General features: G+C 38.1%; 1 protein-coding gene across 2 annotated transcripts in view; it reads right to left on the bottom strand.

Annotated features, from left to right (window-relative positions):
- Positions 1–13,037, bottom strand: part of SH3D19 (SH3 domain containing 19) — an 83,584-nt gene that overhangs the window by 54,433 nt on the left and 16,114 nt on the right. For both annotated transcript variants that reach the window (XM_030450033.1, XM_030450032.1), the window contains exon 2: positions 11,651–11,690. In XM_030450033.1, the coding sequence (XP_030305893.1) occupies positions 11,651–11,690 (40 nt within the window). The remainder of the gene's footprint in view (positions 1–11,650; positions 11,691–13,037) is intronic.

The raw sequence follows: 13,037 nt of genomic DNA, 5'->3' as shown, positions 1-13,037 counted from the left end.
TCCAGATGAGGGCTATGAAGATGAGTAGAGGGCTGGAGCACCTCTGCTATGAAAACAGGCTGAGAGAACTGGAGTTGTTCAGCCTGGAGAAGGGCTGGCTCCGGGGTGACCTTACTGAAGTCTTTCAATACTTAAGAGGGCCTGCAAGACATTGGGGCCTGCAAGAAGATGGGGACATTTTTTCAGCAGGGCCTGTTGAGATAGCAGAAGGGTTAATATTTTGAAACTAAAATAAGGTAGATTTGGACTACATACAAGGAGGATTTTTTTTACAATAAGGGTGGTGAAACACTGCAACAGAAAGGTGGTAGATGCCCCAAGCCTGCAAACATCCAAGTTCAGGCTGGACAGGGCTCTGAGCAGCTTACCTATCTGAAGGTATACCAGCTCATTGCCAGGGGGTTGGACTAGATAACCTTTAAAGGTCCCTTCCAACCCAAACTATTCTATGATTTTATGATCTTTGAACAAGTCACCATGCATACTGCAAGACAAGAGGAAGTCCCTCCACCCTTAATCATATACCTTGACTGTCTTACAACACATTGACCTCAAATTATATGGCCAATCAGTAAATACTGCAGCCTCTAATGGATGGTTATAGCTTGGAAGGAATAATCACTATCATCACCTTTCCCCACTCAACTAAATTTAGCTTCAGAAACAAACACCTTGTAGAACAGATTGAACTGGACCTTTCTGGATCAACAGTCCTAAGAAATACCTTGCCAAAACATTTCATAGCCATGGAAATCAATGCCCCTCCCTAGTCTGTAAGAATCCTCAAAACACATAGCTCTTTTACATACTCCTCCATGCACTTCAATAGATGCATCACATGCCATCAAGTAAATTAGGCAGAGGAAATTAGGAGCCACAAAGCATCAGGTTCAGCTTCCTCAGGCAACTGTAAGGATAGAAAACCCAACCATCAGTGGAGTTACCCTGGTCTTATAACAACTGACCTCTGACCCTGGATCCCAAATATTTAGAAAGTCAGGCTTAAAACATAATATTTTAAAAATAATAATTATAATCTCCAGTGCAGCATAAAGGCTCTGGATTCAGATAACAGCTAATTTGTCTGACCTCCAGTCTCAGCAATGCCCATAACTCCAAAGGCGGTAAATTGTCCTTCTTCTCATGTCAGCCAACAACCTTAAGCCCCTTTCCCCTTGCCAGCATGACTCTAGATCTCCAAAAGTAATAGTGACCTTTTCCTTATGACTGCCTAATTGATTAACATGATGTATTTAAACCCAGAACACTGGCATTTTAACTTTCTCAAGAAGCCACAAAGTTATAGGAAATGACAAATCAGTCACTTATACTACAAAACATAGAAAGCATTATCTAAAACTGGCAGATATCAAGTCTGAAAGAGTCAAAGAGACTTTTCAGCATGTGACATGAGGTTAAGATGTGTCACTGCTTGCCCATACTGTGGGTGCCAAAATTGTTTATGAATAAAAAAAAACTGAAGAAAACCCATTGAGGGCTAATTAAAAACAAAAATCACCTCACTCAGAGCACCCAAGCCACAGAAATCTAGATGCTGACAGAATGCATGGATAGTTTCCATTGCATTCTTATTTTTTCTTTATCTTCACACACAACCAAAGACAGAATGAGAATGCTAGAATAGGTGGACTTCTGGTCTGCTCTACAAAGGCCATTTTTATACTCTTAATTGTCTTTCAGGATGAAATGGGTTGCCCGTCTGAAAGCTTTACCAATTTTTACCATTACTTCAGTTGTTCTGATAAGATAAATCTTAAGATTAAAGAACAGATCTTGGGTTATTTACTTTTAAAAGTCAAATGAAAATCTTGGCAATAACTATTTTACAGCCTCCAAAAATTCTAATGATTTTGTTTCATGTACATCTGTATTACATTAAGCAAAACCATAGAATAGAATCATAGAAAGTTAAAGGTTGGAATGGACCTCGAAAGATTGTGTCAAAACCTACTGCAAAAGCAGGTTCATATAGGAACACATCCAGGTGGGTTTTGAATGTCTCCAGGGTAGGAGACTCCACAACCTCCCTGGGCAGCCTGTGCCAGTACCCTGTCACCCTCACAGTGAATAATTCTTGCTTAAATTTATATGGAGCCAACTATGTTCAAGTTTATAACCATTGCCCCCTGTCCTGTTGTTAGTGACCCCTGAGAAAAGGTTGCCTCTGTCATTCTGGCTCTCTCCCTTTACATATTTATAAACATTAATGAGCTCACCCCTCATTCTCCTCCACTCCAAGCTGAAGAGCCCCAGCTCCCTCAGCCTTTCCTCATAAGGGAGATGTTCCACTCCCTTCAGCATCTTGGCGATTATTAAAATATCTGTTTAGCACCTGCAGTGAGGCAGTTACTGCACCAAGCAGCACATTTTGTAAATTCAAGTACTAACAGATATAAGTTTAAAAACCTACAAAAGACAGTATGGGAACAATAATTAGAGGAAATACAGAGAACTGTGCTGTCACTTCAGACCTGCCCTATTTGGAAAGAGAATAAACATGGGTAGTAATAGAAAGCACTGGCAGTTAGCTCACACTGCAAAATGTTCATTTAACACAAGACATTTCCTTTTCACCAGCCTCAGAAGGAAGATGATAGATTGGGCAGTAATGCAAATAATCTCCTGTCCTATACATCAGTAAGGTGTGGTAAGAATGCCTCTCCTGCAGCTGTCATTGCTGTACTAGTCCCATGGTATTCCTCTCTTCCTTTTGAGCTGTCCAAACTTCACCCACCAGAAGCACTGTGTGCTTTTAGCTATTCATGGACCTAATATTTTAGAAGGGGCAGTGGAAACAAGGTAATAAAACAACATTGGTATTAAAAGCAGTTGACCAAAAGAAACTGTTCTTAGGAGAGGAAGAAAAGGAAGAGGAAGAAAACTTCGTGACCTGGTGCAATCTTAAAATGACATGAAGATTGTTTGAGCCAATACTGTACCAGGTACTGCATTACAGTATGTGAGGGGATAGGGAAGCAGAAGTCCAGACAACATGGAATAGAAGAATTATAATCATAAAACCAAATCTATTATTTCTTTCCACTAAACATTTATTCCAAGCAAAATATTTCTTACTACATCATATCATTGATATACTTCTTTTCCTGGAACTACATATCAAGCTGGAGATCAAAAGAGAAATTTAGCAAAGTGATCATTGTTTGTAGTTGGAACACTATTATTAGATCTGGACCTACTCTTTAATTAGAAGTCAACCTTTGCTTCAAGACTCAGGAGATGGGAATGTCCACTTTACTGAGAACAGATGACAAACCCCTGGCAAGAACTCTCCCAGTATTAAGATGTGGCTGTGCATACTAACAAAGATCATCCCTAAACAAACACTTCCCAAATTTAGGGTTGTGTGATCTAATTTCAGTCCTTTGTAGCAAAAGACAAACCTGTGACCTGCCTTAGTTGTAGCCACCAAGAGAACAGGCAACATGACTTTTTGTACCACTGAAGCTGCAATACCTGGAAAGAGACACAAAACCAGCTTATTCTTGGCTACACTACAGGCTAGTACTCTGGTTTGTCACAGATTGCCAAACCTAAGACAAATCCCATCCATAAACATGGCCTGAATTCAAATGGTGATACCTGCGCTGAGCAACATTCCACATTTAAAAGGAGAAATTTCATAGCAAAATCAGGAAATGCAATGTCTCACAAATGACAGGATCAGAGCCTTAAGTACAGCTCTGCAAACTGCACAGCAAACATTAGACAGAAAAACAGTAAGAAGGAAGAAGCTACCAATGTAACAAGCCTCAACAGGAATATTTTTTCTCTCATGATATAATGAAGATGCAAATGTAACATACTTTGAGAGAGTACTTGATCAAACATCTCAATGTTCAATCTACAAAATCAGGTGCTACTCCAGGTAATCAGTTACCTATACTAGAATGATCTGCAGACACCAAAAAATAACTTAAAATGAAATGACAAAGTAGGTGAGCAGTATGGAAAAAGAGGAAAAAAAAATAGTAACAACCTTTTCTCTCTTGGGCACACCAGAGTAAGAGGCCATGGAAACAAACACAATATAGCCACAAACTGAGCTCTCCCACTCAAATTCCAGAGATGAAGAAAAATACTGACCTGAGCCTAGACAGAGACTTACAGAAATCCTTGGGGAAATTAACTAAAACTCTGTACAAGCTCCAGCACTCTTAAAATATCAAGACAAAATTCGTTCAGAAAGAACCAAACTATTGCTTTTTCTGAGAGGGAAATTCACAACCTGCTGAGTCTGATTTCTCAGCCCTGACACATATCCCATTGGCTTCTCTTAGCAGTTCCTCCTCCTCTAATTTCTTTGCAACTATTAGAAATACCTTTGGAAAGATACCTCCTGAGCCTTCTTTCCAACCCAACAGATGAATTTCATATTGTTTTTTTATTGAAATGTCTTGGGGAGAAAAAAAAAAAATAATCATAAAGAAGCAGAATTATAAGCACGACTGATTATTTGGCCCACCACAGGTTACTTATCAACAGAGAATCCCAGTTCTCCCCAAAGCTTCCATCCATCTTAGAGCAGAGTTAAACACCAATGCCAATATGAAGAGAATTATTGCTGCTTTATAGGGGGAAAGTGGAATCTTCTCAAAATGACCTTTAAAAGGAAAGCTTCATGATTAAAAAAACTGCAACGAGTAACTGTGCACTTCCTGAGACCACCTTTTCTAGAACTAAGGTCTATTATGGTTGTTTATGCCCCAGAGAAGTCTCCTGATGCACAAGGAGAGTGGCCTTGTGTCTGGATAGTCCTCAGCATCTTCCACAGGAGTCTACTCCGAGAGGTGATGGGACAGTGAAACTTGCTCATGTATACAAGAAACCCAAAGAAGCAGTTTCAAACTTTTTTTAGAGAAGAAAGAAGGTGAACCTTCTTCTCTTTATTCCTTCAACATTCTCAGCGTTATTTTCCATTATGAATTAGCATAAGCACTGGAGAACAGCCCAGAAAACGGAAGGAGTTGTTCAGAGGGCACCAAAGCAAACAGTCCTTCAAAATTCCCTTTGCAGAAACCAGGAACAGAGCAGCCTTTTATATTAAAACAAATCCCTCTTCTCTGTTCAAGAATAAGGAATCTGGAAGGCTGGCTAGGATATGCCCTTCACAATAACTCTCCACTGCTATCTTTGAGATGGATAACCAAAAATCCTCAACACAACAGTGATGAATTGGTGGCATTAAAACAGACACCAGCATCAACAGGCTCTAGATACCCATATGATCCCTAATTGCCAAAACCTAAGCTGAACCCATCTGCCATTTACTCCTCTGCTCCACCTGTGATTTTTTTTTCACACTTACAGGTATATATAAACAGAACTGGGAACTAGAACATTACAAAGAATAAATTAAACATAAAAAATTATTTATTGCTGCAAAAAAAGGTGTCAGAGAAACATTCAGCAAATATTGCTCCAGCCTATTTCATTCCTAGGAGGAATATCTTTGATATTGTTGTGTGGACACTACATGCTGCTGACCAGAAACACAAGATAAACAAAAGAAAGACACATAAACAGATTCTAACCTCCAATTTCACACATTTAAATCCACACTTAACAAGCAGGATTGCACCATGGTCCCAGTGACTGGAGCTCAGTCTTTAGCTCTCGTACTAAAAAAAAATGGATCCACATGATCCTACTTTTTAGATACCAACAACAAAAGCACAACACCAAGCTCTGCTATTGGTCTATTACGTAACTTGCAAGAAATCATTCTGCCCCTCTGCTGAACCTGCTTGATCTTTAAAGAGGAGGCACAGCTCTTTTCTTTCCTGGAGGTCAGCTTTCTGATCCAACTGGCCACATGAGCATTGATAACAGCCCAAAGGAGGGAATGAGATCCTTCCTACTGGAGTGGCACTGGCTTAGCTCAGCTCAGGGCAATTGTTAAAGTGCTTCCCAAGGTTTTAGGAAGACTGGATAATTTTTATTAGATCAGCTTCTGGCCTACTGAGAGCATAAAAAAGCAAGACCTTCAACTTTTCACAACCTAAAATTATGCTTAGACAAAGAGTAACCTGCTACTCCCTAGCTTTAAAAATCATGAAACCTAAATAATGTAAAAGCAAAACAAGTAAAATTCCCCAACATTAGGTGGTTTTTCTACACACATCCCTTCCTTTTCAGATGGAATGTCAGCAAGGTCCAAAGATTCAAACTTTCTAACTCTGTTACAGCCTGTAACACTGGCTGGATGGGCAAAACCCTGAAACATTCCTGTGTGGAACAGTTGCATTGACAAGGAAAAGCAGACACTAATGGTGGACAACACAAAGCGTTGGAACTACACTCATGAAAAACTATAATTCAGGATGCTTGTGAGAATGAATCTGGGACTGAATACTAAGTAGTAGTACTTAGTTCTACTAAGAACTAGTTCAGCCTAAGATTTAGGCTGAAATCATATCCTACAGCATTATCTTTGGAAATCAAGTTAGCACGAGACAGGCAAACAGCCTATAAACGGGATGAAAATAAATGGGGTCAATGCCACTCCCCTGGGAGTTTTTCTAGGAAAAGGCATCATTGGCCTGACCTAGCATTAGCATCTTCACATTATGAGCAAGGTGTTTGACTGCATGACTTCCTAAGTCCCTTCCCACCAACATTTCCACCATTCTGTGATTTCTAAGCACAGAAGCAGCAGTGGCATCAGAAATCTCTCCACACTGTCCACTTAAGTAAGGCACAACAGAGAAGCAGAGGTCTTCAGCAGGGTTACAAGAGCATCTCTCAGTCCTTTCAATGCCCAATTCCAATACAGAACCCTGCATTTTAACTACACCTAGAATATACAAAATCTGTTAAATTGCCTCCAAAATTAGCAGTGAAATTACTCACGATGACAAAACAACTCAAGTTGTTATAAGTACAAATGTCAGGAGCAGTTTTTGAGAGGCTTTAATTAGAACCCCAGGCTTCAGGGGACAGGAGCTATCAAGACTGCTGCAGCAGAAGGAAGGGCTGCTACTCCCTTCATGGTCTGTTAAAGGATTAAGATATTAATTAAAAGGCATCTTTCGAGCTTCACAGATTATCTGGGAAAACACTTTCTTAAGATACAGTCAGATCATTACTGTAATGTTTATTATACACAACTTCACAAGGTCAACATTATATGGCAGAGGAACTAGAAATGCAGAGAAGCTTCCATTAACATAATTCTGCTACATAAAAAAAAAAAAAAAAAAAAAAAAAGAAAGAGTAAAACCAAAGATACAAAATACCATTCATAAAAATGATAGCTGGATTTACCAGATGCTCAATAAAGGGATCTGTAGCCCCTTTGAACAGCCATTTCAAGTGCCTCTCTATAAAGGAACAAAAGAAGCATTGTGCCTATTTGTATTGTTGATTGGATGTATTTTAAATAAAAGAGCCCAATTAAGTTAAATCAAATGAAGGCAACAAGCCATAAAAGAACTTTAGCACATTAAAATCAGCAGGCAGTCTATATGCCAGTAGACCCTAGAATCTATTTCTAGAAATGAACTGATTGTTTTCTTCCCTCTTCCCATTTTGAGGGCAAGCTTTCAAAGTAGACTCCTAGATTTTAAAAATAGAATTCTCTTATTTCAAGCGAAATCTCTCAAAAAACTGTTGCAATGTTCAGCTACCTTTGTCATCTCATTGCCAAGGTCAACACAACCACAATGAATTATATCATATTACAAGACCATGTTTCAGGATTTTTTGATCTATAATCCTTGCCCCAAAGTAAAAAAAGGAAAAAAAAAATGGCATAATGAAATTAATCTGGTTCCATCTACGAGCTTTACTCATCTTCACAGATTAAATGCAAATATGTGGATGCCTGAAATCTTTTATTGTATTATTATCATATAATTTTCAATTTGAAAACATTTAGAGGCATAAGACTGCTTCTTTTGACCTAACAGAACTGTGTTATAGCAGTGCATGACCTGAAGCTATCAGAGTCAGCAGTGCATGGCCAGACATTAAAGTCAAGAAATAATTATAATTACAGATAATTACAATTAGACATATTTTTAATACAATTTGAAAGAAAACAATTGAAGGATGGTTAATATTATGTCATGAAATTAAAGGTCTCAATAAAAATTTAACATAGCAATAGGTATTCTTTGGCTTCAGGGAACATCTGTTTTATCCTCCTATTGTGCTAGCATTTAACAAAAAAATAAGTGCAGAGTGATACATGAAAAAGACATTCACAGGCCCTCTTCTGCTACTTCTTACTTAATCCAAATTCTCCTTCATGGCAGATGGTTGCTACCTGCCCAAAGATTATGTACTAAATGCACATTTTGTAAGCACTACCTAGTATCTGTTTCTCTCCTTTTCAGCCACTACTTACAGTCTTTGGTTCATCCACTCCCCAGATTTCTTCCCAATAACATGCTAGATCCCAGTATCACCACTGAAAATACCCCACCTTGCTGTAGCTTTTCTCCCATACTAGTGACAAAACCAGACTATTTGTCATAGTTCCTGATACCACTATAAATATGTCTCACCCTGGATTATCTAAATGGCATAATCCTATAATAAAAGGAACTATATTAAAAGACAATTTATACAGTGTTCCTTCTAGAACAGTTTTTATATGCTTCTTACAGCAAATGAGTTGTCAAGAGCTACATTTAAAACTGTTCCTGCTTCGTAGTATATGAATTCTTCATCCCTAATACTGCAAAGCACAAGCTTGTCTAGAAATACAGAGACACACATGTATCTAAAAAAAATTATGCTGGAAAGGACAAGCTTTAGACCCCCCCCCGATCACCAGGAATATTGTCATGTGATCTTTTTAGTAAGCCAATTTTGTTCCAGACTAGCACTTATTCCAGATCCTGAGAAGTAGTTGTTGGTGCTGTGTGGGGTTTTTTGGGGTCTGTTCTTATGCCAGTGTTCCACACTGGTAACTAGACTGGATAGGTTTATGGACAAGATCTCACCTGGGCTTTGTACAAAATAAATTTGTATTTCTGTCTTTCTCTTGGAAACATCTACACCTACTACTTCATCTTAGAATATCTGCCTTTTTCTCTTAAGGCTCATTGCATATATCTGATCAACGAGTAAGCACCTCCATTATTTTATAGTAATTCTACTGCAGAAACTCCTATCACTAAACTTCTGTGTCCAAGTACAATGACCTGAAGGGTTATTTTTGTTGCACTTTAGATCATGAGGGGGATGGTATGATGCACTATTAAGAGATGCATCCCACAATATGCAGCTTGAGAAAAAAGTAGGGAAGATGCCTTTGAGCCTCTTTTCCTTGTCATCTGCTGCCCACAGAGAGGAAAGTGTCACAGGTATAGTAGCTTGTCATACAATGGCATAAGCCATAAAACTATCCCCAGTGGAAATCACAGAACTCTGAAGTGCTGCCCATATTGCAAAAGAAATATGCCTTGCACTTCAAGTAAGTCTTTCATGCTTCACTATTGACATTTTCTTCAGTTCTTAAAGGAAGAGCCTCTGGTCTTCATGTCACTGCAGCTCTTCTTCCAAACATCATATATCCAGACTGGGGATGATAAGCTCACCTAGCAATTTGTCATCCCAGAGTCTTAGAATCATAGAGTTTCAGGGTTGGAAGGGACCTTTAAGATCACCCAGTTACAACCCCCCTTCCATGGGCAGGGACACCTCCTACTAGATCAGGTTGCTCAGAGCCCTTAAAAACTTCCAGGGATGGGGCTTCCACCACCTTTCTGGGCAACCTGTGCCTGTATTTCACCACCCTCATGGTGAAGAACTTCCTCCTAACTTCCAATCTAAATCTATCCTCCTCTAGTTTGAATCCATAATGCTTCCAACTATAATGAGAGATGAACCCCAAAGTGTAGCAGTATCAATTAGCAGAGTACATCATCTCAGTAAGGCAGGATGCTCCTGCTCTGGCCTGGAAGCAGCAGCAAGACACGTACAAAACAATGACTTTTCTTCCTCATAGGTCATCTTGTAAAGCAGATTTATCATGACACATTAGCCAGTGATACTGAGAAGGGGGCAGAAGTTACACAGATGTGGTTAGAAAACATGTGCACCACTGAGAGGAATGAAAAATTTTTGAAAGTTGCATTTTTCAACATTATGATCAATTTATATTATACTGTTAAATTTCTCTGTGCTTTCCATACAAGAATTTGTAATTTGTAATACAGACAATTAAGGGCTGTGTTTTATTGTCAGGGCTGGCCCACGTTTGAAATTCCAACTCCACTGAAAAATATCTCAAGTTTTATTTTGTTTTTGGTTCCCAATTAGGACCTCTTAAATACACTCCAGAGCAAAAAAGTACTTGTGGGAAGGACCAGCCAGAAGAAAGAGGAACAAATTGTTTCAAAATTAAACTAAGCATTCTGATAAAATTAGATCCTGTTGGTAATGATTTGGATTTTTTTTACATTATTGAAATACATCATGATCTAATAAAAGCTGAAATATATAGGTTGTAACCGCAGCATCTTAAGAAAAAAAGCCTTTTAATTATAAAAGGAAATAAAGGAAATACAGTAATCAATAAGTAGATCTAAATAGACAAAGACAATATTCCCCTGCCCTTGGAATCAGCTACAATGCTGTTGTAGATATGGGAGAAAAGGGTAAAGCGTCCACCCTTCCATCGCATCACACAGTAGATAGAACACATCAACTGTGTTATGAGAAGAGGCTACAGTTCCTTCTGTTCTTCTAGCTATAAAAGCTATCCCACTGCACTGTAAAAATGTATCCAAAAATTAGACTGTAAAAATAAATGAAAAGGCCATGTCAGGTCAGAAGGCTGGACACCAGGGACAGCCTTTGGAAAGGCTTTTCACAAAGAAATGGGAGAGTCAGTGTTAGCAGGTCTGCTCTATCACTTTGATTCATTAAAATCCCATTATCTACCACAGGATGTAGATGAGATCCTATTCCCTGGTGGAGAACTACGAGGAAGATTTTGGAAATATAGGAAAACAGAAAGATTTTTTAAAATAATAGAGGAAAAGAAGAGAACTGCAGAATACTCAGAAGCCTAGGGGAAAATGTGGCCTTGCAAATCAATAGCTTAGAAGTTCATGGCAACTGCTGATGGAAATTCTAAATAAACAAAAAACATTTGTGTGTGTGTGTGTGTGTTTTGTTTAATACCCGTTCATTTGCTTCTCTCAGTTTTGAAACCTTCAGTAAGATGGAATAAGAGTTAATGGAATAAATAATAAAGTGCTGCTATTTTTGTCTGAACTTGACTGAATTATTTTTCTTGCTACAGAGTCAAGTCAAAAGGAGCAAAAGTCACGAGGGCTTCTTGTTTTAAACCACAGTTTTAGCAAACAACTCTGTACAAGATAGACAAATGAGCCTTTGGATTTGAAGTGCACACAATTACAGTGCAGTAAGCCTTATTAATTCCTTGGAAAAATTTTCCCATAAGGAATACAGAACAGTTACCTTTAACACAGTTATGTTGGTATTTCATTACTGTTACCATTACCAAACAGAGAAGTAGAAGAATGGCATTTTTATTTTTCTGGCTAATTTCCTAGGTCAGCCCATAAAAGGAAAGAAATTAAAGAAAAAAAGGAAAAGAAGGGAAAAATAAATACAGAAATATGGTTCTTACCCAGAAGAGCGGCAGTCTGGCTTATTTCTTTCAGAGCGATCTGTGAGAAAGGAGGCATAATATCAGCTCAGAAGTTGGATGTTCTTTAGCAATACTAGTACAAAAGTCTAAGAAGAATTGTGAACCATATGACTAGCAAAACCAAAAGCTGATTCTGTCATAAAATTGTTTCTCTGCACTGGACTATACTGCTTGAGACCAAGTAAAGTTACTGCATGTTCAGCGTTTGTTAAAATTTCTCTACTCAAAACACAGTGTATTGAATGTTTTGTATTAATGCTTTTAGAAGCTTCCCCTCCCTTTAGCTGAAATGAATAGGACTTTAGTTTAGGGTAAAAATAAGGGAGAGGGAAGAGGAAAAAAGAAAAACCACAGATTACTCAGCGCAAAAAAATCATTCCGTGAATCATGGCTGGCAGAGTTCCCTGACAGGATGGGAGAAAAATCAGCAGTTGGTTGCAGCAACATCTGCAAATATACTGAATCCAGTGCAGCCCCATCATTAACTCTTACTCTACTGGTGTTCTAGATACTGAATCTTTCTGTGTTTTTAGCAAGGGTTTTATCATGCGAGTATTTCAAGTAGTTTATCTGCACTTAAGAAATTGACCTGCAAATAAAAACCTTCACAGTACAATCATATCAGCTCAGATGAACTTCACTTGCTGAACAACTTACCAGTTGCTAAAGCCATGCCTAGATACATTTCTGCAAGTTTTTTATTTTTTTAAATTTTGACATGCAAAGAAAGTATAAAACACTTCTCCTAAGAGTTAAGATTCTTGTACAAGCATTACAAAATAACCACTGTGTTGTTATCAGAATTCACATATTACCAGTTAAATCTAAGTCCACAATATCTCCTTGTGCATGGACCTTTGAACTACTTGAAAGAAGCAACTGAGATCTCTGCCCTCTTAATATATATATATATATTCTAAAATTAGAGGGGGTGTTTATAATTTATTGCAGAAAGATCCATTATGCAATTAGTATATTCTTGAGACTATATATAATTTCACTGACCAGGGTAATTTTGCTTTTGATTCCATTTGTGTGTATTTTAAACATAAAGCTATTTTTCCTGTGTTAGTACACACCTTACTGAAAAGCTTATCTATAGAGAAGAGTCTTTCTAAAGAAAAATTTCAGACTCACAGATTGTATTTTTAACATTGTAGCACTACATTGGAAAAAGAATTTGTTCTCTTAATAGCATATATTTGTTCAAGTAGTTTCATCTCATGTACAGAGGAAATACCTTCCAAGTTTTATGTGCACAATTGATTATGTTTTCATTAAAGTAGTAAAAAATTATTGCATGTCAACAGTGCTCAAAGAAGCATCTAATGCTTTTTCCACCCACAGGTGCTCCTACTGAGCTGTC

This window comes from Calypte anna, chromosome 4A (assembly GCF_003957555.1).
Source record: "Calypte anna isolate BGI_N300 chromosome 4A, bCalAnn1_v1.p, whole genome shotgun sequence".
In the NCBI taxonomy this organism is placed as follows: domain Eukaryota; kingdom Metazoa; phylum Chordata; class Aves; order Apodiformes; family Trochilidae; genus Calypte; species Calypte anna.
This window is presented reverse-complemented; position numbering and strand designations above follow the sequence as displayed.